General features: G+C 30.7%; 4 protein-coding genes across 5 annotated transcripts; 2 read left to right on the top strand and 2 right to left on the bottom strand.

Moving 5' to 3' along the window:
- Positions 1–498: 498 nt before the first annotated feature.
- On the bottom strand, positions 499–1300 carry LOC145585502 (abscisic stress-ripening protein 3-like). Its single transcript, XM_081642205.1, has 2 exons — positions 1065–1300; positions 499–813 (listed from the first exon to the last, which is right to left on the bottom strand). Exons 1-2 carry the CDS (start codon positions 1215–1217, stop codon positions 646–648), a joined length of 321 nt encoding a protein of 106 aa, XP_081498331.1. The 5' UTR covers positions 1218–1300; the 3' UTR covers positions 499–645.
- A 3119-nt stretch (positions 1301–4419) lies between these two features.
- Positions 4420–5178, bottom strand: LOC145585503 (uncharacterized). The gene is made up of 2 exons (XM_081642206.1): positions 4960–5178; positions 4420–4655 (listed from the first exon to the last, which is right to left on the bottom strand). The coding sequence occupies exons 1-2, from the start codon at positions 5116–5118 to the stop codon at positions 4488–4490; spliced, it is 327 nt and encodes a 108-aa protein (XP_081498332.1). The 5' UTR covers positions 5119–5178; the 3' UTR covers positions 4420–4487.
- Positions 5179–15643: 10465 nt separating this feature from the next.
- LOC145585505 (dihydroflavonol 4-reductase-like) lies at positions 15644–18553 on the top strand. 2 transcript variants are annotated; one of them, XM_081642208.1, is made up of 6 exons: positions 15644–16010; positions 16122–16291; positions 16432–16623; positions 17600–17759; positions 17844–18036; positions 18218–18548. In XM_081642208.1, the coding sequence occupies exons 1-6, from the start codon at positions 15893–15895 to the stop codon at positions 18390–18392; spliced, it is 1008 nt and encodes a 335-aa protein (XP_081498334.1). In that variant the 5' UTR covers positions 15644–15892; the 3' UTR covers positions 18393–18548. The 2 variants fall into 2 exon arrangements, with proteins under 2 accessions (XP_081498334.1, XP_081498333.1); XM_081642207.1 differs by having other exon boundaries at positions 15644–16291; positions 18218–18553.
- Positions 18554–21475: 2922 nt separating this feature from the next.
- Positions 21476–23768, top strand: LOC145586630 (nascent polypeptide-associated complex subunit beta-like). The gene is made up of 6 exons (XM_081643513.1): positions 21476–21628; positions 22364–22431; positions 22954–23102; positions 23218–23274; positions 23399–23437; positions 23533–23768. Exons 2-6 carry the CDS (start codon positions 22364–22366, stop codon positions 23706–23708), a joined length of 489 nt encoding a protein of 162 aa, XP_081499639.1. The 5' UTR covers positions 21476–21628; the 3' UTR covers positions 23709–23768.
- The last annotated feature ends 266 nt before the right edge of the window (positions 23769–24034 follow it).

A 24034-nucleotide genomic window follows, 5' to 3' on the forward strand; every position in this document is an offset into this window, starting at 1 on the left:
GTTCATATTTACCAAAATCCCATTGAATGTTTTGAGTTGGACAGAAATATGGACCACAGTTAGCTAATGGATGAGATAATATCTAATTGGATATAGACAAGCATAGGATTTGGTGTTGAAAAATTGGCTATCTCTAATCATAGCATAGATTTTCTTCTACTCATTAGTCTTTACTTAACTAAAGAAAGAAAAATACAATTGTAAACACCCATTATTTTAAATCTACGAATAATTTATGCAATTGTAGGTACACATATTTTGAATTAAGGCTTATCTCTTACTCATATACTTCTGGTTATTGCAATCTTGATCCAATTTTATCAATCTTGAATTATAGATTTATAGGCATGACATGAGTCATTAATTGTATAATACGAAGTATGACATAACATCTCATTTCTAGAATACAAATGCAAATGTAAAGATCGTAAATGTTCAATAGGCTTATACTAATAGACACAAGTTTTTTTAAAAAAAATTTATAAATATATTCGTCAATACAAAGAAAATGATGATTAACAATATTGATCAAATCATAACACAAATTACAATGAGAAAACAAATTAATAAAAAAGTCCTCTCCATTCCCTTTCTTCACAACAAATTATTTATAAGAACTAGAGTAAAACACAAAGCCAATTAAGTTTAATAGCCGCTGTGACCCTCTTTGATCTTTTCCTTGGCTTCCTTCTTCTTGTGATGCTCATGGAATGCAAATCCACCAGCTCCCACCGCGACCGTGGCTGCGATTTCCTCGGCTGTCTTGTGGTGGTGAGCGTTCTCCGGGTCCTTCTTTGCCTTATGCTTCTCATGCTGTACATATATAAGATGATTTACATGTTATATCGCTTATATGGTTAATTTCGCTAGTATACTCATTAAAGTTGTCACCGTAACATATGCATAGCATGCGAAGTAATTTATTTTAGATACAAAATAAAAAACTAGCTTAAGTTCCGTGATTAAGCCCAATCTACCACATATAAATGGGGAATTGAAATTAACTAAAGATTAATTAAAATTGTATAAAAAAACGAAAAAACAATAATAAGTCAATAATGTACCAAGGCATAAGCACCAGCGGCGAGGGCGGTAGCCTTGCTAATGTGGCCAAGGTTTTTGTGATGCTTCAACTCCTGTTCGGGATCCTTAGGCTCCTCATCCTCCTTGTGACGGTGGAAGAGGTGGTGGTGCTTCTTCTCTTCGCCATCAGCCATTGTTTTCTAATCAACTCACAAAATGAAGCAAACTTTTTTTATGAGAGCTAGAAGTGTACTATTATTGAATGAAATTATGTATCAATTGATGATTTTTTTTCCTAGGAAAATTAAGGATATATATAGGCCACTTGAGCTAGATATTTTTGTAACAATCATCTAGAAAAAATCTTATGTTAATTAATGTTGGAAGGTCATCATTCATCAATGAAACACCCACAGTACAACCAAAATTGACAATTGGCAAACCCAAAATGCGAACATACTGTGTAACTCCCTGTATTACAATTGGCGCATTATTTGGTCAAATAATCTTAACCAATAAGCATTGACTTTTAATTGGTTTATTAGTGGATAATTCATAAAGTTGATGGGTTCCTTATACCTTAAGACTGACTAATTTATTCTCTCATGCTTTTTTTTAATTATCTAAATCGGTTAATTACAGAGTATAATACTCTTTCCCGATCCATTCACATGCTTAGCCATCTGCTTGATTGATTAGTTGTTGAAATTTGAAATGTTTTTGCTCATCAATGACAAATCATGGTCATTTATTACAAGTAGTTATTACTTTCTTTATTTTAAGTACTATGTACTACATGTCTACATATACTCCCTCCGTCCCTTATTGATAGTCCTTTATGGCTAATTTTAGTCCCAAAATGTTCACCCCAATTGCATTTTTCAACAACCATTAATATTAATGTTATTTCAACAAAAAACTTAAGCTTATTATTGAAGCCAGAGATTTATAATTACAATATACCTCTTGATGATATGTTTTTTTTTCTAATAGAAGATTTAATTGGACAATTTGTAAAAATGACTTAATTAAACCCTAGCTACCTTTTGAAAAGTTTGAGTATATACCCTCTAAAAAATATTTAGTTACTTATTTTCCCTCATTAATATTAGTGGCACCTTTTTTGAACTCTTAAAAATAGTACGAGTGAAAGTCTACACTTTAACGTCTTTTTTTTTTTTGTATATTTAGTACAAAAAAGCTCATAAATTTAAAGTTTTCTAAGCTTATCAAGAATAATTCTAACCATTATTTAAGGTTTCACGCATATTTTTAATAAAAAAAATCATAGGGTTTTGGACCAGACCGAAGACTGAAAAAATACATTTCTAGACCCGAAGACCGGACCGATTAATTCGGTCTAGTCCGGTCCGAAGTGGCCTGGTCCATTTTTTCGGTCCGGGCCGATTAATGAACACCCCTAATTAGTGGTACCTTTTTTGAGCTCTTAAGAATAGTACGAGTGTGCTAACATTTATACCATTAAAAAATATTTGTTTACATATTTACCCTCATTAATGTTGACAATACTTAAATCTGCGACATAAGGCTAAATCGAAAGAACTCCGTAGACATGATTAGCTAGGGCGTGTGTATCGCACGCGTCACCCTAGTATTAGCGAGACTATAAGAGGGATGACATTGTTGAATTATCAAGGTATAAAGTTATTTAGGACAAATTCTCTTCAGCTTAATTTTATTTCAGTTCAATTTCTAATTTTCTTCTCTCATAAACAATTCATTTTATTCCAGTTCAGTTCATCAGCCCTTAGTTTGTCCTTTTGAAGTTATTGAAATTATTATTTATTTTTTTTTCAAATAAGAAGTTATTGAAATTCTTATCAAAACATTAATGGATACTAATCATACTTTGTCCTTCTCAGAGCCACTGCACATAAATTAATTTTGCATACTCCGTATTTGTTCTTTCGTTTTTGAGTTTTTTTTTTCACGGTCACTAAATGTCTTTTTATGGAAATCCTTTTTTTTTTTTTTAAGTAGGACGATAAGTTATAACAGTTGAAATCTGAGTTCAATTTGGATTCCTAAGGGCCAAAGTAGCCCCAAAACCTTTAATGAAATATTTTTTAACACGCAAATCGATAAAAAAAATTAATAAATGGAGAGTGGGCCCTATTAACCGAATTTTTTAATGGCGGAAACGACAAGGTTACCGTATGGAAATAAAATGTATATTGGTGTTACAGTGTGGAAAGTGATATATGTTGGGGCACAACGTAGAAAAGTGAAAGGGTTACTATATAGGAAAAACCCAATAAAAAATTGACTATTCATAATTATAGAATTATGATAGAACTTTTCTTTTACTTATTGGATATAAAACTAGTACTCCCTCCATCCCTTATTTACATTCCGGCTTTTCATTTTGGGTGTTTTAAAATTACATTCTTCCTTTCCCTTTTTAGTAAGTAATTTTTGCCAAATATCCCTAAATAGTTGTGATTACTTTTATTATTTTTTTGTTTTGCAATTAATGGCATAGAAACCATAATTTTGGCACTCACCCTTTTAAACATTCTGAATTCATGTGCAGCACTATACTGAAATATGATTGGTCCTTTTATTTTTCACCAAAAAAATGTGATTGGTCCTTTTTTTTTAAAAAGGATTGATGACATGTGCTTTATTTAATATCATTCTATCTTTGTTTTATTTAAAGACAACAATAAATATTTTTTAATCCCACATTACTTTCCAATAATGGGTTTTAAGGTTACTCAAAGTTTCTTAATTCCCGTGTAATTTTAGAATTATGAATGTAAATAAGGGACGGAGGGAGTAGCAAAATAAAAACCGGACTACATCCACCGACCATTAAAATATCACAAATGAGTTCACGACTGATCATACATTCATACAAGATTCATTTTAAGACTTGACCCGATCATTTCAATAGTGTAGACTACGTAGTAGATCAGACTTTTTGAGTATTGGCTTAGAATCATCATGAGCAATTGAGCATGTTTTAAACTAATTCGTGTTAAAATTAAATTACAAGTCTTGTATCTGGCTAGCTATATAGTACCCCATTAATTTGCTTAGAAGAGTACTCGTAATTTTTAGTCATTTATTTTTCACAACTTTATTTATTTTTGTAACTTCTTTTAAATCGTATTTTGTCCAAAAGAGTAACCTCAATTTGTGGTATGAGTAACCATGAATACGAATTTATTTAAAAATGTCCCTACTTATAATAAAAACTTATTGGATTGGTAGTCATGGTAGAACTCGAGGAATATTTCACGGGGATATAAGGCAAACGTTTTTTTTTTTTTTTTTGGGTATTAATATTTCTTTGGTGCAAAATTACAACCACAAAAGTTAAATCGATTGACAACATAATATAATTGACATGTGAGATTATAAAGTTTCTCCCGTGTTTTCACAGCAAATTACAGAGTATTTATTAGAACAAAAACCAAACACACGGTTTAAATTTTAGTTTAATGACCACTCTTCGCCTCTTTGAGTTTTTCCTTGGCTTCCTTCTTCTTGTGATGTTCATGGAATGCAAATCCACCAGCTCCCACAGCAACCGTGGCTGCGATCGCCTCTACTTTCTTGTGGCGGTCAGCATTCTCTGGATCCTTCTTTGCCTTATGCTTCTCATGCTGTACATATATATATATATATATAAAACACCATGTCACATATTGTCAATTTTTCAGCCTAGTAACATAAGTTTAAATCAATGTTGTTACGATATATAGCATATGCATAGTAATATAGTATTGTTTTGAGTTACTTCAATGATGAAAAGTAAAAACTTGGTTAAGCCCCAAGAATAGGCCTAATTTACCACATTCAATTCTTACTATAGATCGAATGTCATGGAGGTCATCTTATGATTATTTGTCGTATCGAACCAAAATGTGCATAACGCACATACAAATATGTAAAGAAAAATGTACATACCAAGGCATAAGCACCAGCAGCAACAGCAGTAGCCTTGCTAACGTGTCCAAGGACCTTGTGATGCTTCAACTCCTGTTCGGGGTCCTTAGGCTCCTCGTCTGCCTCCTCCTTGTGGCGGTGGAAGAAGTGGTGGTGCTTTTTCTCCTCGCTATCAGACATAACTTCAAATTAAATCAACTTACAGATAAATTTGATACTTTTTAAAGATCAAGAAGATTATATATATATAATTGTAATATTATTATGTCAGCTGATGAATTTTCTTCTTAGAACTTTAGGGTTATATATAGTCCTATAGAGTTACACATTTTTGCTATCATTATTATTATTTAGAATACAAAAAATTTTAAAAAAAAATAAATAAATTAAAAAAAAAATACTTAGTCTAGTGGATTAAGGAGAGGAAAATGTCAAGTCGTCGATTATACACCGGCCACCACCAAAATTGACAATTCTCATAAACATAAATTATTCAATGGGAACATGTTCATCATCGTGTATAGTAGTACTCCCTAATTTTTTTTTTTTGAAGCCAGTAGTACTCCCTAATTAAATAACTTAGTGTTAGCTATTATTATACACTTAATTAATTAAAATATGACTTTTTATGTCATTGTGTCACCTGGCTAATCTCAAATTCTCAATGTGTTTTCTAAGTGGATAACACCTCCATGTTGGATGGTTCCTTGTACATTAAGATCGCGACTAAATATTAGTCTCATGTCTTAATTAATCTTAATTTATTACTAATTATTGTAATTAGAATAGTACTCCTTTCAAATGTTTAGCCATCAGCTTAGTTGGTTCTTGAAAAAGGTGTTCTATCATCAATTAAAATTAAACCATGGCCATCTGTTAATAATGTGAAAGTTGAGAAGATATTAATTAAGCATTTGGCATAGTAACGTATATACTCCCTCTGTCCCATTATGTAGTTCTTGTTTTCCTTTTAGGTGTCTCAAATTGTTCTAAATTTACTATGTATATGAATATTTGTACTTCATTAGATGATTGTTAAGAGTTTTGCTATACTTTATCAAGATGTGACCTCAGGTATTAATTTAATTGATTAAAATTCTAGAGGATGGATACTTAATAATGACTATATCATTTGTAACTCTCCTTTAAAATTTTGTTTTTTTTAAAAAAAAAAAACAAAAACAAAAAAATAACTTCCTCCCTAACATATAAACACAGTACAAAGGGACAAATTTAAATAATCAACATGGTTTAAAAAGTCGTCATTACCGATTTCTACTAATCAATGTACAGCAAGTTTCATGTAACATATTAGAGAGTATTTTGTTGAACGGTTTGTTGAAATTTCATAAGTAGTTTGCAGTTTAATGCAAGACACTTTCATCTTTCTCACCCAAAATAGGGGGATCTCTTGTGAATTAGTCTAGATTGAGCTACATAGCAAGCAAAACTAGGTATAATCACAAATGATGACTATGAGTCTATGAAATAAGATTTTTGTTTATCTAAATTACAAAATGAGAAATAACTAATCGATATCTACTTGATCATATTATTATTTCAATTGCTTAGCTCTCAATTGGTAACTTTACGTAGGATTTTATTACGTATTCAACTAAGTGTTAATTAATAAAATATACATTTAGAGGGGAAAATGACGAATCTATAAGTGTACATCTCACATATTGGTGTATAATTGTGTAGATGTCATGCATACATGAATAGTGCGCCACAAGTTGGCTAGAGAGTGAAATTCTTGTGATGAGACTAACGTCAGCGAGAAGCTGTAGTTCTTGGCTTGTACTTGTAAATGATGAACATTTTTGTATATATACATGGATGCACTAGTGGTATATTATTCTTCTCATTTTATAATTTTTTTGCTCATTATAAAAACAGTTTGAAAAAATCAAATGAGTAAAAAAAACTACCCTTAACGCACTTACATCTAAAGCACCCAGAGTCCCAGATGTATATTAAATGTTTTTGTTAGAAGGATATTTTGTGAGAAAGTACCTAATAAAAAAATGTTGTAATTAACTACCTATTAAAGTACAAAATGTTGTAATTGTCTACCTCCCATCGGATTTGCAACTTTGACTATTTTTCTCTGGTGTTGACTTGGTCACGTGACCATCACGTGACTCTTTTCCTAACTTTCTTCCCAAAATCCCTGATTCAGCCCTTTTAACCCTAAAAATCCCTAATTTTAGTTTGTAACTCCACTCTTTGAGGCAAATTCTCCTTTTATAGGTTGCAATTGAGGTAGGTCTTCTTTATTTTAGTTTTCTGTAATGGATTTCGATTGAAACCCTTAAACAATTGTTGATTTTGTTCCAAAAAAATTCGTTTCCATGAAATTCGACACTAAACTTCTTGCTTTGCTCTAATTTTTTGGCCTATTGTTGGGTGGCAATAATGATTTTGTGGTCGTTGGGGTGGTCGGTGTTGAGAGTTGTGGTGTGGGTTGTGAGCAGTGGCGAGAGGTGGAGATGGTGTTCTGCAATGGACGTTCGATTATTGCGGGATGGCAAATGAGTAGGAGTTGTGGTTGTGAACTTGTGATGTGAGCTGGAGTTGATGGTTGGTGGTGAGTGGTGGCAGCATTTGCTATTGTTGTCGTGTTGTGGGCGAGAGAAGAGAGATGGTTGGGGTTGCGGTTTGTGTTGTGGGTGATGCTTGGTGTATGCGATGGAGTAGGGCGTGAATTGGTGATTGGTAATAGCAGTTGGTTGTGGTGGGAAAATTTGGGGAAAAAAGGGAGGAAAACATTCATTAAGTGTCACATGACCAAGTCAACACCAGCAAAAATTGGTCAAAGCTAAGAATCCGGTAGGAGAGGTAGTCAATTACAACATATTGTACTTAAATAGGTAGTTAATTACAACATTTTTTTTATTAGGTAGTTTCTCGTAAATTTTGGGTTTTAATAGGTAGTTTTTCACAAAAAAATCCTTGTTAGAATGAGGAGAAACAAGATAAAGAGTGCAATCCAAAGGAGGAAATTGTGGCCAACAATGTAATCGGCTTGCTGCTGGCCCATAACAGCTTAATTGGGCTTTTCTCTTTTACCAATTCTAAAATTTTTTGCCTAGACTCTAGGCTAGTCAGCTTTCCCTACACCCCCATGATACTACGTCGTTTAATACCTTGCGTATTGGCTTTTTTTTTTTTTTTTTTTTTCTTTCTTCATTCTTCATTCTTCATTTTTCATTTTTGTTAACTTTCTATTCAAGTAACTATATAATGATTTTCTTAACCTAATTTCCATTTTATTTCTCTCTTATTTTACTGATTTCATTTTCTCTCTCCTGCATTTTTTATTTTTCCCCCAATTTTTCTCTCTCTTCTTCCATGGAAATTTCTAGCTCAATTGCGATTGATCTTGACTGTGATTCTAGCTTAATTGCTTTTGATCGTGATTCTGATTCTATTTTTCCTGCTGGAGTTGGTTTAGTCGACTCGTTTTCGAAACAATGTGAGTAATATTTCTCTCAATCAATCGATTTTGATTATGCTCTGTTTTTCAATCGATTTTGATTATGCTCTGTTTTTCGCGTGTAATGTTTCGATTAGATTGTGATTATTGTTTTGATTATTGTGATTATTGTTTTGATTATTGTGATTATTGTTTTTATTATTGTGATTGTGATTGTGATTATTGTTTTGATTTTGATTATTGTTTTGATTATAGTGATTATTGTTTTTATTATTGTGATTGTGATTGTGATTGTGATTGTGATTATTGTTTTGATTTTGATTATTGTTTTGATTTTGTTTCTATTTTTTCGCGTGATTGTGATTATTGTTTTTTTATTAGCTTTAGTTTTATAAAATTTGACATTCAATTAATTTGTTTATAGTTTTTCGTCGTATTAAATTTATGTTCATGTATGTGATATTATATGTACATTTACGTGTACATAGGTGTACTTACTGTAATTTATATTTATTTATGTAATAATAAATGTTCATGTACATGATCATTTATGTAATGATAAATGATCATTAATACTTTACATATTTTAATTTATGATAATCATTTTTGTAATTGAACATTATTGCTACTGTATGTGTTCATTTGTTACATTTTAATATTGCAGTGGAAAAAAAGGATGCTATTGTTTTTGAAGAAGCAGCTAGTTCTGAATTTTATGGGAAACAATTTCCTTCTGAAGATGTTGCTTATGAAATGTTTAATGAATATGCATTTAGAAAGGGATTTGGAATTAGAATTGGAAAAAGTAAGAGGCGAAGAGATGATTCATTCTCTATGAAAAGATTTGTTTGTACAAATAAGGGTTTTAAAGATGATAAGTGTAGGAATAATAGGCTTTATGAGAGAATTAACATAAGGACTGGTTGCTTGGCTTTTATGCAGTTTAGTATTGACCGTTCAGGTGTTTATACATGTACAAGACATGAAATGGTCCATAATCATGAAATGATTCCTGTTGACAAGAGACATTTGATAAGGTCTCAAAGGGATATTTCTAAGGAACATATTCATTTCATTTCTACACTTAGATTGAGTGGAGTTAAAGTTTCTGATTCTTTGAGAGCTTTGAAGAAGGAGGTTGGAGGGTCTCCTAATCTTTGTTTTACAGCTCCTGATGCTTATAATGCTATTTCTGCTGAAAAGAGAGCTAAACTTGAGGGAGGTGACAGCAATCAACTAATCAAATTTTTTGCTAAGAGACAAATTGATGAAGCAGATTTCTATTATGATTTTGAACAAGATGAAAATGGTGCATTGGTTAATTTCTTTTGGAGAGATGGAAGGATGATGAGAGATTACCATTATTTTGGTGATTTGTTAGTTTTTAATACTACTTATAGGACTAACAAATATGGTATGATTTGTGCTCCATTTGTTGGTATGAATCATCATGCAAATAATGTGATGTTTGGCATGGGATTTATACTTAATAAAAGAACAGAATCATTTGAGTGGTTATTTGATACTTTTCTAACTTCTATGGGAAGGAGAAGTCCTATTACTATAATGACTGATCAAGCTCAAGCAATTGCAGCTGGGATAAGAAATATTTTCCCCAAAGGTGTTCATCATAGATTGTGTGTGTGGCATATTGAACAAAATTCTAAGAAACACATTGGGGCGTTGAGAGCTTTGGATGGTTTCACTGATTTATTTGGTTATTTGTTGAAGTACTGTGAAACTCCACCAGAATTTGAGCATTTTTGGAAAAGGTACTTCTTCTATATACTTGTTTAGCTGCTTAAGAAAATTTTACAGATATGTACATTTAGTTGTCTGTAAATGTTTATTTGAAATGCTCATAACTGTTATGCTTAATGATCATGTTTGATTTACAGAATGGTGCTGAAATATGACTGTGCAAATGTTGATTGGTTGAATGATTTGTATAAAATCAAGGAGATGTGGTGTCCAGCTTTTTCAAAGAAACATTGGTCAGGAGGTGTGCTTTCATCTCAACGTAGTGAGACAACTAACAAATCTGTTTCTCAAAGGCTTAACAAGACACAAGGTCTATGTGATTTCTATCAAGTGTTTCTCGATGTGGTTCAAGAGTGGAGAAGCAAAGAAAAAGGGAGAGATTATAATACAATCAGAGGTAATCGTCATTTGGCCTTTGCATACATTGGGATTCTTGTTCATGCTAGGTCATTGTATACTATTCAAGCTTATGTGCTTTTTGAGGAAGAGTTCATTAAGGGTACTGCTTGTGATCATAAAGATGCTGGTGTGAATTTTCCTGAATATTATTATCATTTGTGGAGACCTGGGAAAGATATGATCAAGCATGAGGTTGTTTTTAATAAAGAAACACATGCAGTATGTTGTACATGCATGTTGTTTAGTGAAATGGGTTTGCTTTGTTCTCATGCTCTTCGAATTTATCATATGAATTGTGTTCGTAAGATTCCAGATGATTATATATGTAAGAGGTGGACTAAGGCTGCCATGTGTAGTCATGGCCTTGATGAACCTACAATAAAAACCAATGTAGTATCTACAAGTGTTTGGAGGACACAAACACTAAGGAAATTTGTTAAGTTGGTAACAAGTTGTCAACACTCTTTGAATGCTAGAGCAGAGGTTGAATGTTATTTCAATCTTTTAAAAGAAAAGATTGAGAGTGTTACTGGTACTATTGATTTTAATGAACCAGTTGAAGGTATTGAAATTGTTGATCATGAAGTTAAGAAATCCTGAAAAATCAAGACCTATTGGAGAGAGGAATTATAGGCCTAAGAGTAATATGGAGAAGGCTTATAACAAAGCCAGGGGTCTGTGGATGAAGAAAAAGTCAGTATACACTCCTTATAAAAGATCTAAAGGTCAAGCAATAGTTCAGGTAATGATGAACATTTATGTTTTTGTTATTGATTATTTATGTTCAGGAATTGAACATTTTTGTTATGCCTTAGGAATTGGACGAGAATGGGTGTCCTATATCTTATGCTACTTCTTTGGTTGATCCTAATGAGTTAATTGTGATTGAATATCTAATTGGTCAGGTAAATATAAACTTATTTTCTTTTTTTTTTATCTGTTTTTATCAAATTTTGTAGAATATAAAACATTTTTACTTTTAATTTTTTTACAAGGTTGGTAATAAAAAGACTGGCATTGTAGAAAATATCCCTTCAGATGATAGTGTTTCAAATGACTTTGAACAGGTATTATGTAAATGATTATGTATATAATTGTAGTTGTTCAGTTTAGTATTTTAAGTTGGGATTATAATGTTTTTATAATTTTCATTGTATTATAGGAATATGGAGATAGCTCTATGCAATCAAATGTTGCTGTTGATCCAGGCATATCTTCTATTGTGAAGGTAAAATATTAATCATCTACCTTTTAATTTTGTATAAGGTCATTATTTATTTTGAATTTGATCATTTATTATTTTAATTTTGATCATCAGGGTAAAACAGCTACAATTGCTCATGATGTTAATAATGTCCCAACAAGTTCTCAGTTGCCACCAAAGAAACCAAGAAATGTACAATTTCCCACAGCTCAAATCAATGCTCAAGCTCCTTCTAAAGTTTCTAGCATTGTTAAAAATCCTCCAAGAAAAGTTCAAGTTCGTTCTAGTATTCCGAAGAAAGTTCAAGCTCCTTCTAATGTTCCAAGAAGTACTCAAGGAAATTCAAGGAATGTGCAAGATTGTCCTAGTTTGTCAAGGAATGTTCAAGTTTCTCCTACTGTTTCAAAGAATGTTCAAGGATCTCCTACTGTTTCAAGAAGTACTCAAGGTGGTTCTCCACAGATTTCAACCAAATATGATAGGTTATTAGCGTTTTTTAATACTAGTGTGGCTAAGAGATTGGCTACAAATGGTAAATAAGAGATCAGATCAATATGCAATTATGTTTTGCTGTTTAACTATCAACATTTTTAGTTGTCTCAACTTTATAGAGATTCAAGTGCTCTAAGTTTTTAATATTTAGATTCATTATGTAATTTGAACCTTTTTTTTCAAAACTATCCTTAAATGTTCTATAAATGTTTATTATCGCTTTTGGAAGTGATCATTTACTATTTTAAATAGTATGAACCATTATTTAATAGTAATAATTATATTAGATCATTTCAAACTGGAAATTATAATGTAACACTTTACTAGAACAACAACAAAAACAACAACATTAGTTAATATTAAAAAGATAATTAATTTTGTCTTTACTAGAACAACAACAAAAACTTATGTCCATACAAAAACTGAAAGCAAGTATGATCATATATGTGCCTATATATGAACATATTCTATTAAGTTTGTGCAAATCTTCTTGCTGCTCTTCTATTGTTCTGTGACTGCCTGTTTTGTTCATTCAGCATTAGTTGAGCAGTGTATTGTACTCTGAGCTTTCTGATTTGGTTCACCTGTTTCAGGAAAATAATTTATTATAAACATGAACATTAATTGTGATATAAATGATCATTATGTATTATAAAGTGATCATGAAGTATATTTTTTTTGTTATGTTGAAATTTACTTACATTGTTTGCTTTTAGGTCACAAACCCATTCTTCATTTGGATCAGCAGTGAAAGTTTCCATATGTTTCATAGTGTAAACTCCACAGTTGATGTATTCTTCGTTGCTCCTCCACTTCATTTTTTGCAAAACCACCTTATATTTCTCAATAGAATCTGCATCTTCATACCCCAACCCTTTCAAGTATTCTGCATATCCTTTTAACTGCAACAAATACAGAAAAAAAAGGGTCATATTTATATTGATCATTTTAGTACTCAATATTGATCATTTTTTATAAACAAATTGATCATTTTTATATCTGTTAAACAATATACGTACCACCAATTGGGGTTGGTTTTCATATTTTGCTGCAACTGTTAGATGTTGTGTCAGTTTCCTGTTGTCAATTATATGCATTGTCTCATTTATATGATCAATGCATAGAAGATAGTAAAATTTTACAATTTCACTTTTTTGGTTCACTAAAATTTTACAATTTATTTCAACTATGAGATTAAGTATTGAATTTTACAAATGATTGTACATTAAATATTACATATATGAATATTTGCAAGTACATTAACTTACTTGGGATGTAGGTTGTCTTCTAATAAATAGGGTTCCCACTTTTTTATAACTTCATTTCTATCCAATTTGTTGTCTATTTCAGAACATTCTTTTCTCTCATGAATTATAGGATAGGGATTGAACATTCCATTGTCAAATTGCATCAAGTGTATCACTTTAAATGGTACATCACTGCAATGTAAATTTATATTGTAAATCATAAAAATTGACATGATGTTTCTATGTTAGACAAATGTACAGAATAGTTCACATAAATGATCAGTATAGTTGTACCAATGAACATATGTATACAAATATATGGATATATATAACATAATATGAATTTTGACCATATAGTGTTTTGTAAATGTTCATTACTACACATATGAACAAAGTATATGTTTTCCACTTGTACATAATGAAATTTAGAAATGAACAATTAATATGTCAGTAAATGTATATAAACAAACATAAATTGCATGCTATACACATACTATACATATTTGAACATATGTATACATATATATGCACAAATATATGCACACAAACCAATTTGAACATGTACTTTATTGTATTTGTTCATTATATTTCACAGTACTAGACATTATATTTTTCCCACATTTCTTTTTTTGTATATTTTATATAGTTTTTGGTTGATCATTTAATCAAAATTATGCATACATTCAAATATAAACAGTAACTTGTTTAAATTTTAAGTATCGTTTCAGAAATAGAGTAAAATTATGTTTATATTCAAATTTGAACAGTAACTTGTTTAAATATGAGCAAATTTCAATAAAATTATGTTTAAAATTCGAAAAAAATCAGTAATACTTACTTTGATTGTTCTGGAACTCCAGAATCTTCAATTTTTTTCCTGAAACATCATCAAAAAAACAAAAAACCAAAAAATTAGGGTTTTTGTTGCGCAATTTTCAATTAATTTTACACTAAACTTGCAAAACATACTTACTCTTTAGATTTTTGTTTTGTTCTTGGTGATTTTTGTTGCGATTGTGCAATTTCGTCTCTAATGTCGGACATTTTTAGACGATTTTACTTGCTATTGCATGTACGAAAATGGAGTAGAGAGAGAAAATGGAAGTTGAGTGAGAAAATGGAGAAAGAAGATGAGAGAGAAAATGCAGAGTAAATGTGATCATTTGAATTTTTTTTTTTAATTATATATATATATGGGTGGGGTAGTGGCGGTTTAAAGGGAAGTTACTGTGGGGTATGTTAGGATGTGTGGGGGTAGAGGGAAGTTACTGTGGGGTAGTTTGGAATGTGTGGGGTTAGTGGGAAGTTATTAAGCGTCGTCGTTTTAGGGGGGGTGTAGGTTTAGATGGCTAGACTAGAGTCTAGCCATAAATAATTATACCAATTCTACAATTTTTAACAATGGGCTACTTTAAAAATAGGTTACTTTAAAAATGGGATGTACTTACAAGAGATTTTGGCCTATTGATTAAGATTGTGACAACTAATTATTCAAAAAAAAAAAAAAAAACTGTTACAATTGACAAGATTGATGGTTTGAGTACAAAAAGTTATGGGTTCAAATCTCTTAATCCAAATTTATTATTATTTTTTTTTTGACATAGATCCCAAATGTAATTAGTATTGCCTTCGAAACTTATTCTTAAAAAATATGAATTTTATTTCATTTCATTATAATTGACCACTTCATTTCATTCGAGTATTAATTTTTTTGATCCAAATGTTATGGGTTCAAATCTCTTAATCCAAATGTAATTATAATTGACCACTTAATTTCATTCAAGTATTCGTTTTTTTCATACATTAACTTGATGCGTTACTACTTAAACAATCGATTGTCGATGAGGTTTTGGCATAAGGTTAAGACTAATGGCCTATGTGTGATAAGTTATGGGGTTAAAATTTGTCCGCCTGTGTTTATAATTTGTGTTGTCCTTATGATTCATTTAAAGTATATAACTGGATAAGTGATATAATTAATACAGTCGTTCTATTAGCTAAAGTAGTGTATCACGCTCTCTTTTTTTGGAAAAAAAAAAATAATAATAATAATTTTGAGATAGTACTTTATTTAGCTTATGCCTCTACCGTTGGTTTAATATTGATCTAATTATCCTATCTAGCTACTTGTCACGAGATTCCCAACCTACCTTGCTTCTTATCTTCCATTCTTCACCTACCATTATTATTCCCTAAAATTATTTTAATCTTAATCTCCATCTAAAAAAACACTATGCAATAAAATGATGATAATATAATATTGCATATGATCCGTACAATGAGCACTCACGTAGTACATTATATATAAACCAAAGTAACATACATTAGAAATATGTGACGGTCCAAAACTTCCAAAGCCAAAAATATAACATCTAAGTGATCTAACAATAAACTTGTACTATACAATTCAAAATGGTTGTCCAAGGAGAAATTGTTTGTGTTACTGGTGCAGCTGGGTTCATTGGCTCATGGCTCATCAAGAGGCTCCTCGAGCATGGCTACATCGTTCGAGCTACTGTTCGAGACCCTGGTCTTTTTACTAGCTATACTACTAAGTTACTAGTGTTATTCCTACCTTCAAATATTTTTTTACATTATACACTTGCTAACTTTATGGTAGTCTTGAAAATAATTTTTGTAGGTAACATGAAAAAAGTACAACATTTGTTGGACTTGCCAAATGCAAAGACTCACTTGACACTATGGAAAGCAGACCTTAATGAAGAAGGAAGCTTCGACGAAGCCATTAATGGTTGCACCGGTGTTTTTCATGTTGCCACCCCTATGGACTTTGATTCCAGTGATCCTGAGGTTAATCAACCCCCCCCCTATATTTAATCTCAAACTACTACTTTTACCTCGAAACTTCGAGTTAGACACTTGTAAAAATGTGTTTATTACATGCTATATATGTTTAGTTTCTCATAGTTTGGGTGTCATTTTGGTTACAGAATGAAGTGATTAAGCCTACCATAAACGGCATGCTAGACATAATGAAATCATGCATCAAGGCGAAAATTCGAAGATTGGTGTTCACATCATCTGCAGGAACTGTCAATGTTGAAGAAATCCAAAAACCTGTTTATGATGAAACTTGTTGGAGTGACATGGAATTTTGCCGCTCTAAGAAGATGACTGGATGGGTAATTAACAGAATAATTTTTTTCAATAATACAGAGTAATTCCAAACTTTTCAAGATTATGTCTATTTAATTTCCTTAACATATCTATAATAATAATAATAATAATAATAATAATAATAATAATAATAATAATAATAATCTATCTATAACTAATACTAAAGTAATAACCGCTGACATAATTCATTTATCCATATTGTATACGTGTCAGCTTTTCCCTTAATTTTTTCCCACCAATTTTTTTTTTTTCTCTTTTACATTTTTTTCAATTGGAAAAAAACTAAATATTGACCACAAAATAATTTAATACAGAATACTACACATTAAACTCTTCACAATATTTTTTTTTTTGAACGGTTTCACAATTTTTTTTAATAAACCTTTTGACAACCATTTACCCAATGGAATATTAATTTTTATGTTTTTTTTAATGGAGTATTGTTTTATATAGCTCTTTTTTTTCACTATCTCCATGCATCGCACGGGAGCTAATCTAGTTAATACTAAAATAACAACCACTGGCGTTATTTTTTTTAAATATTGTACACGTGTCAGCTTCTCCTTAAATTTTTTCCCGCCTAAACTTTTTTTTTTCTCTTCCAATTTTCTTTATTTATTTTATTTTTTATTTAATTTTTTATTTAATTTTTATTTATTTTGGAAAAGCTAAATATTGAATGCAAAATACTTTTATCTTAAGTTACATATAGCTAATTTTAAGGAAAACAAATATTAACCCTGTATATATGTACTCCTTCTAATTGCAAATTCCACTGAATTTTGTTGTAAACATGATTTTTTTTTTTTTCATTATACGGATTACTATTTTAATTTTTGTAGTTTGGTGTTGATTAATACAAAAGTTTTACATATTTTGAGTGATAATATGACTTGAAAATGCATGTATACAATTATAAATTTTTTTTTATTATATCCGTGCATCGGTAGCTAATCTAGTGGTTTTATTATATGATTTCAGATGTATTTTGTATCTAAAACACTAGCAGAAAAAGCTGCATGGAAATTTGCTGCAGAAAATAATCTTGATTTTATCAGTATTATTCCACCTTTGGTAGTTGGACCTTTTATAACTCCAACAATGCCACCTAGTCTTATAACTGCGTTATCTCCAATTACAAGTAAGTAATAATTTGCTAGAATATTTGATAATTAATCATGTATTTTTGTGTCATTAATTAATTGTGGTTTGATATAATTTGTAGGAAATGAAGCTCATTATTCAATCATTAAGCAAGGCCAATTTGTGCATTTGGATGACCTTTGTATGGCTCATATATACTTGTATGAACATCTTAAGGCCGAGGGGCGTTACATTGCTTCTGCTTGTGATGCTACCATCTATGATATTGGGAGAATGTTGAGGGAGGAGTACCCTGAATACAAAATACCCACCAAGTATGTAGCAAGTACTCCGTATGATCGATATAATGTCATTATTGTATGTAGTAATCATATTATAAATTGATACAGTATTAATTAAACGTGCAACAAATATTAATCAAATTAGTTCATAATATATTTTATTTGAATGATTTTTCAATTTTTTTTTTAACTTATTCAATGAACTATTGGACAGATTTAAGGATTTTGAAGAAGATATGGAATGCGTGCATTTTTCTTCTGAAAAACTGATGGGATTAAATTTCAAGTTCAAGTACGGATTGAAGGACATGTACAAAGGAGCTGTAGAGACTTGTAGAACAAAGGGACTTCTTCCTCCAATATTTCAAAATGAAAATTATGAGAATTAAATTAAATTAATTATGAGATCTAGCTAAAGGATGTTGCATTAATACCATTATTAAGCATGGGTATCACATGTTTCGCATATCAAATTAAAATGTTTAATTTATTCGATTATCAATGGAGTTTAAAAATATATACTTGTATTATGATAATTGATGTGTTGCTATCAGTTATATTCATCCAACAAGTTTAAACACTAGATTATGGATCTATTATCAAATTGTCAATAAAGTATTTGAGCTACTAAGGATAAAATGAAGAAAAATTATTATTGATAAAGTGTTTGTTTGTATAATTCTATATGTTGCACTCAAAGTAAACTGTATGCATTTGATCTAGCTATTATAAAGTTTTAGTTTTTGTACTCTTACTTTGTTAGAAAAATTGACATTTTTTTTTGTTATTGTAAGTTATAACTATTGCTTACCTAAAATTTAGTTTTTTTTAGTGGAATATTCATTTTGGTTAGTTTTTGGTTACATAATAATAACTTAATTGGCTACTGACCCAAGCGAAATATATTCCTTGATGATTATGACTGCTGCATTTACTTATGCTACGAGTATTATATTCATATTCACACTACCAAAAAAAAGAAGGGGTGTTAATCAATGATTTACTTCCATTGGTAATTTTGACAAAAAACCGACAATTTAAAAGATTATTACAAATTTCTAGCGACAGTTTCTTTGGAAGCGATGATGTATAAGATTTATATAGAGTTTTTAATAACAAAAATAAAAATATGTGGTAAACGGTAATCCATTAGTAATATACTGTTATGTTTGAATGGTTGGTGCATGTATTTTATTTGAAAAAAAAATCACTTTTTCGCATAGTGTATCAAGATTTTTTTTTTTCTTTATCAATGAATTAAATCGATCGAGATAATGTTTGGTTTGAGAAAACATATTTAAGTATTATGTTATTTATTGTTTTGTTAGAACAATAATCTTGGTATTTAAAGAAAGTCAATTTCTTCTTTTGACCTCAAATCATTTTTTTTTAAGAATTGAACACGCATATTAAACGTAAATAATACATATTGTATAATTTTATGAGTATATAAGACAAAAGATTAATGCTTGGTTTGAGAAAACATATTTAAGTAATATGTTATTTATTGTTTTGTTAGAACAATAATCTTGGTATTTGAAGAAAGTCAATTTCTTCTTTTGACCTCAAATCATTTTTTTTAAGAATTGAAAATGCATATTAAACGTAAATAATACATAGTGTATAATTTTCTATTAATGGTACTCACACTATGAATGAAAGAAAGAGTTGTAATTTTCGAATACTGTAAGGAGCTCCTAACTGATGATAGGACTTGTAATATTATTTATAAAGAATAATTTCTTGAGATTGTTACACTTGCCACGTTCTAACGTTATAAAATAGGCACAAACAAATATGTCAATAATCACATTTCAAATGTATTTTCTTACTCGTATGTACATATTGATGTATAATACCATGAAATTAGATTTTTGTCAAATGTGTATATTCTAGACATCAACTCTATAATTTCATTAATTATACAATTATTAAATAGTTTCGCATGCATACAAAGTGATTAATACTTGTTACTCAAGTTTTCTTACTCGCAACCTAGTATTTTTATTAATAAAAACCTTTTATAAAAAAGTTGTATTACGTATTAAACAACGATATAAAGAAAGCAGGAAAACTTTTTTGATACATATATATTGTACGTTTACTATTGTTTTTTTTTTATTTGTTCCAATGAATCTATTTGTTAGCTTTTGATGTAAATTTTATAGGCCGTGTTTAGGACATTTGACAACGATACATGTAATTATGAAATTGATAATTAAATTGAAATAAAAAGGGTAATAATGAAATTGATAAGGTGTTAAAATTAAAAGGGCTAATCTATATCTCAAAGTTTTAGTAAAAAATTTAGGATAATGATATATTTATCTCTTAGGGCTATATATAAACATTAAATATCTTTCCTAAAATGGAAGTAAAGGCATGTTCTCTTCAGATTATTTTCAGTTCAGTTCAGTTTTTAATTTCCTTCTTTCATAAAATATTCAGTTCAGTTCAGCTCCAATAAGTTCAGTTCAGCTCAATTAAGTCAATCTAAACAGGCCATAAGTTGGAAATTCATGACAAAATCACACGCAGATTGGTGTAATTAATGTTAATTCATCTTCAATTTTTTTTTATTATTAATTTTTTTTTTATCATTTTCCATTTTTTTTTTTAAAAAAAAAAAAACTAAGGGCCTGTTCATTTCAGCTTAATTTCAGTTCAGTTTAGCTCCAATCAGTTTAGTTCAATTCAGTTCAGCTCCTAATTTCCTTCTCTCATAAAACATTCATTTCAGCTCTATTCAGTTTAGTCCATTTCAATTCAGCTCCAATAAGTTCAGTTCAGTTCAACTCCAATCAGTTCAGTTCAGTTCAGCTTAGTTCAGTAAATGTGAACACAAACCCTAAGTTATTAGTATATGTAAATACTTTGCTTATATAATTAAGATTATTTACATCTATAATACAAATATCTTAACACGTTATTTTGAAAAGGCAATTAAATTAACATCTCAATTTAAGTTTTTTTTTTTATCGTTTTAAATTTTAGAGCGCGTTTTCTATGTGGCCGGATGACACACATCAAACCCCTGACAGAGTAACCCTTGATTGATCGGGTAATCCTTGACCAAATAACCCATGACCGACTGAGTAATCTCTGACCAAGTAACCCAGACCACATTATGTGACCAGCCACATATAAAATTGTGTGAAAATTTTTTCAAAAAAAAAAAAAAAATGCAGTGTAGGTTTTTATTTTGAGGACAAAATACAGTGTAGCTAGCCATGATAATGATAATATACAATTAAGTGTTATACTTCGTACAATATATAAACTTTTTTTTTTTCCTAAAAAAAACTTTTTTTTTTTTTTTTTTAAGTATATGGGCTATGAATAAGTTATCAATTACATTTGGGCCAGAAACAAAAATAGGGTATGGGCTGACCAAAACAGAAAGAGAAGAGTAAAATGGGAGTAAATATGAACCGTAGGATGAGAAAGAGAGATATAAAATGAAGAGGATTATTAGATAAGTAGAAATAGCCTCACACTCTCACTCCTTTCTTTAAACCCCTTTTCCCTCATTTTCTCTCTCCTCGACCCTAGGCCTTTGCTCAGCGGCAACCGCCGTCCACCTCTTTCTCTCTCCTCTCATCTCCATTTCTTCATCTTCTTTAAGGTATATTTCATTTTCATTCTTCTCATTTTTGTAGCATTTAATCGATTTGTTTTTGTTGGATTAGGGTTTTAATGAATCTGTTTAAAGCTTTGTTCATTTTTAGGGTTTTATAAAATCTCATTAGTAAATTGTTGATTTTTAGGGTTTTAGAGTGGTTTTTCTGTGTTGTTAATTGATTATTATTAATTTGGATAATGTTTTTGTTTATTGGATGGTTTTGATTGTGGATTTTTTAGATTAGGGTTTTTCATTGTATTGTTGCGTTATTTTAATTATTATTATTATTATTTTTTTTAATTGAATCTTCATGTGCTTGTTATATCTTATTAGATTTAAAGAATTGATGTCCAAAAAAACAAAAAAAAAAAAAAAAGGAATTGCCCGAATCTTTGATAATATGATGTTTTAAGGTATTTCTAGCTGCATTTCATGTTTAATTTAATGGTTAAAGGACTTGAAGCACAAATTGTATACGCCATTTTGAAATGTTGGTTAGATTTGTCTGTAAATTGAGATTATTACGTGATTTTGTTAAGGTTTCGGTGTTCCGTTTGCTGTATGTTGTTTTAATATCTATTTTGGATAACAGTGTTATGTGTATTGATTTGCTAAGTAGCTTAGATTGCGAAATATTGGCTGCCTAAAGAAAGTTAGGGTTTTTATTAGATGTTTAATGAATTGTGACCTTTAAGTTTCAGTTGATCACTGTAACTTATTTCTTCCTTCTTTCTTTAGATGAATGTCGAGAAGCTCAAGAAGATGGCCGGTGCTGTTCGCACTGGTGGAAAGGGTAGCGTGAGAAGGTATGGGTTTTGCTTTAGCTTGCTGCTGAATTTTAGCTGGGAATTGTGTTTAAATGTGTCAGTAGTTATAGAAATGCCTGTTATTAATGATGTGTTTTAGGAATTCCATTTGAGACTAATAACTCTGTATACATCACTTGGATAAGAAACCTAATTTGGTGATTAACTGTGCGTATATGTCATTATTATTCATTTGTTCTGTTGGTGTAGCGATGAACTCGTCTTTCATCTATCCCAGCTCTTTGCTGCCTTCATTACTGAGTTTTTCTTGTGGGCTTTGGAGAGTTACATGTCTGAGTCAGTTGGAATTGTGGATAAAATGTCATTTCAAGTCATGATTAGGATGTTAACATACTTGTGTGGGATGGCGTAGTTTTGTGAACTGTGAATTCCCAATGATTCTGTTTAATGTGAATTTACTTGTTTGTTAGCCTTTTGGGCCCTTTATCTTCGAATTATGTTTCATGTGTGAATAGATCACATTCAAATTCTTTCTAAGATTATATGTGTTGGTGATTGCAGAAAGAAGAAGGCCGTCCACAAAACTACCACAACAGATGACAAAAGGTTGCAGAGCACCTTGAAAAGAATAGGTGTGAACGCTATTCCTCAAATCGAAGAAGTGAATATCTTCAAGGATGATCAAGTTATACAGTTTGTTAACCCTAAAGGTTAGTCGAGCTGTTTGATGAAGCATATGAATTAAGGATTTGTTGATACGGTCAACTTATTGGTCTATTGTTTGTTCCTTTTGCTGATATGATTATTCTTTTTTTTTTTTCACAGTTCAAGCATCGATTGCCGCTAATACCTGGGTTGTAAGTGGTACACCACAAACCAAGAGTATGAACCTTTCTTTCCTATATTTTCAATGTTATATCTTTACTTGTTGAATTTCATCATTTTTTTTTACTATTAGTAAATACAAATTACCTGGCTCTCTAACTAAGTTGCTTTTGTTTATCAGAATTGCAAGATATCCTTCCTGGAATCATCAATCAACTGGGTAAGTGTTTTACAGTCCTATCCTTTTCCTGAAGATTAATATCTTCTACTAATCTACTTGGTTTATTTTCTAATACCCATGCTCTGATATCTCAGGACCTGATAACTTGGACAACTTGAGGAAGTTGGCCGAGCAGTTCCAGAACAGGGCACCTAATGTTAATGCTGATGGAGCTGGAGCTAATGTTGCTGAGGATGACGATGATGAGGTTCCCGAGCTTGTTGCTGGTGAGACCTTCGAAGCAACTGCAGAGGAAGAGCAGAAGTCTTGATCTGTTAGATGATTTTGTGTCCCGTTTTATTTTTAAAAAATATTTCTGCTTCCTCTTGCCCCCCCCCCCCCCCCCCCCCCCCCCCTTTTTGTTTAATTTAGCAATTTTGCTGAATCTCCTTCAAACAATTAGTTAAGCAATGTGTATTGTGACTGGAGGCAAGTTAGTTTTACCAAGCCAGATTGAGTTTCATCCTCAGCTCTATAGCAATGATTTTGAATTTGTCCTTTTTTGTTACAAATCTGAAGTGATTCTTATCTTTGCCTGGCTAAAGAGAACTTTGTTGGCTCCTAACTTTTATGTGAAAAATATGATTATGCTGTTTT

This window comes from Chenopodium album, chromosome 16 (assembly GCF_948465745.1).
Source record: "Chenopodium album chromosome 16, dcCheAlbu1.1, whole genome shotgun sequence".
Lineage (NCBI taxonomy): Eukaryota > Viridiplantae > Streptophyta > Magnoliopsida > Caryophyllales > Amaranthaceae > Chenopodium > Chenopodium album.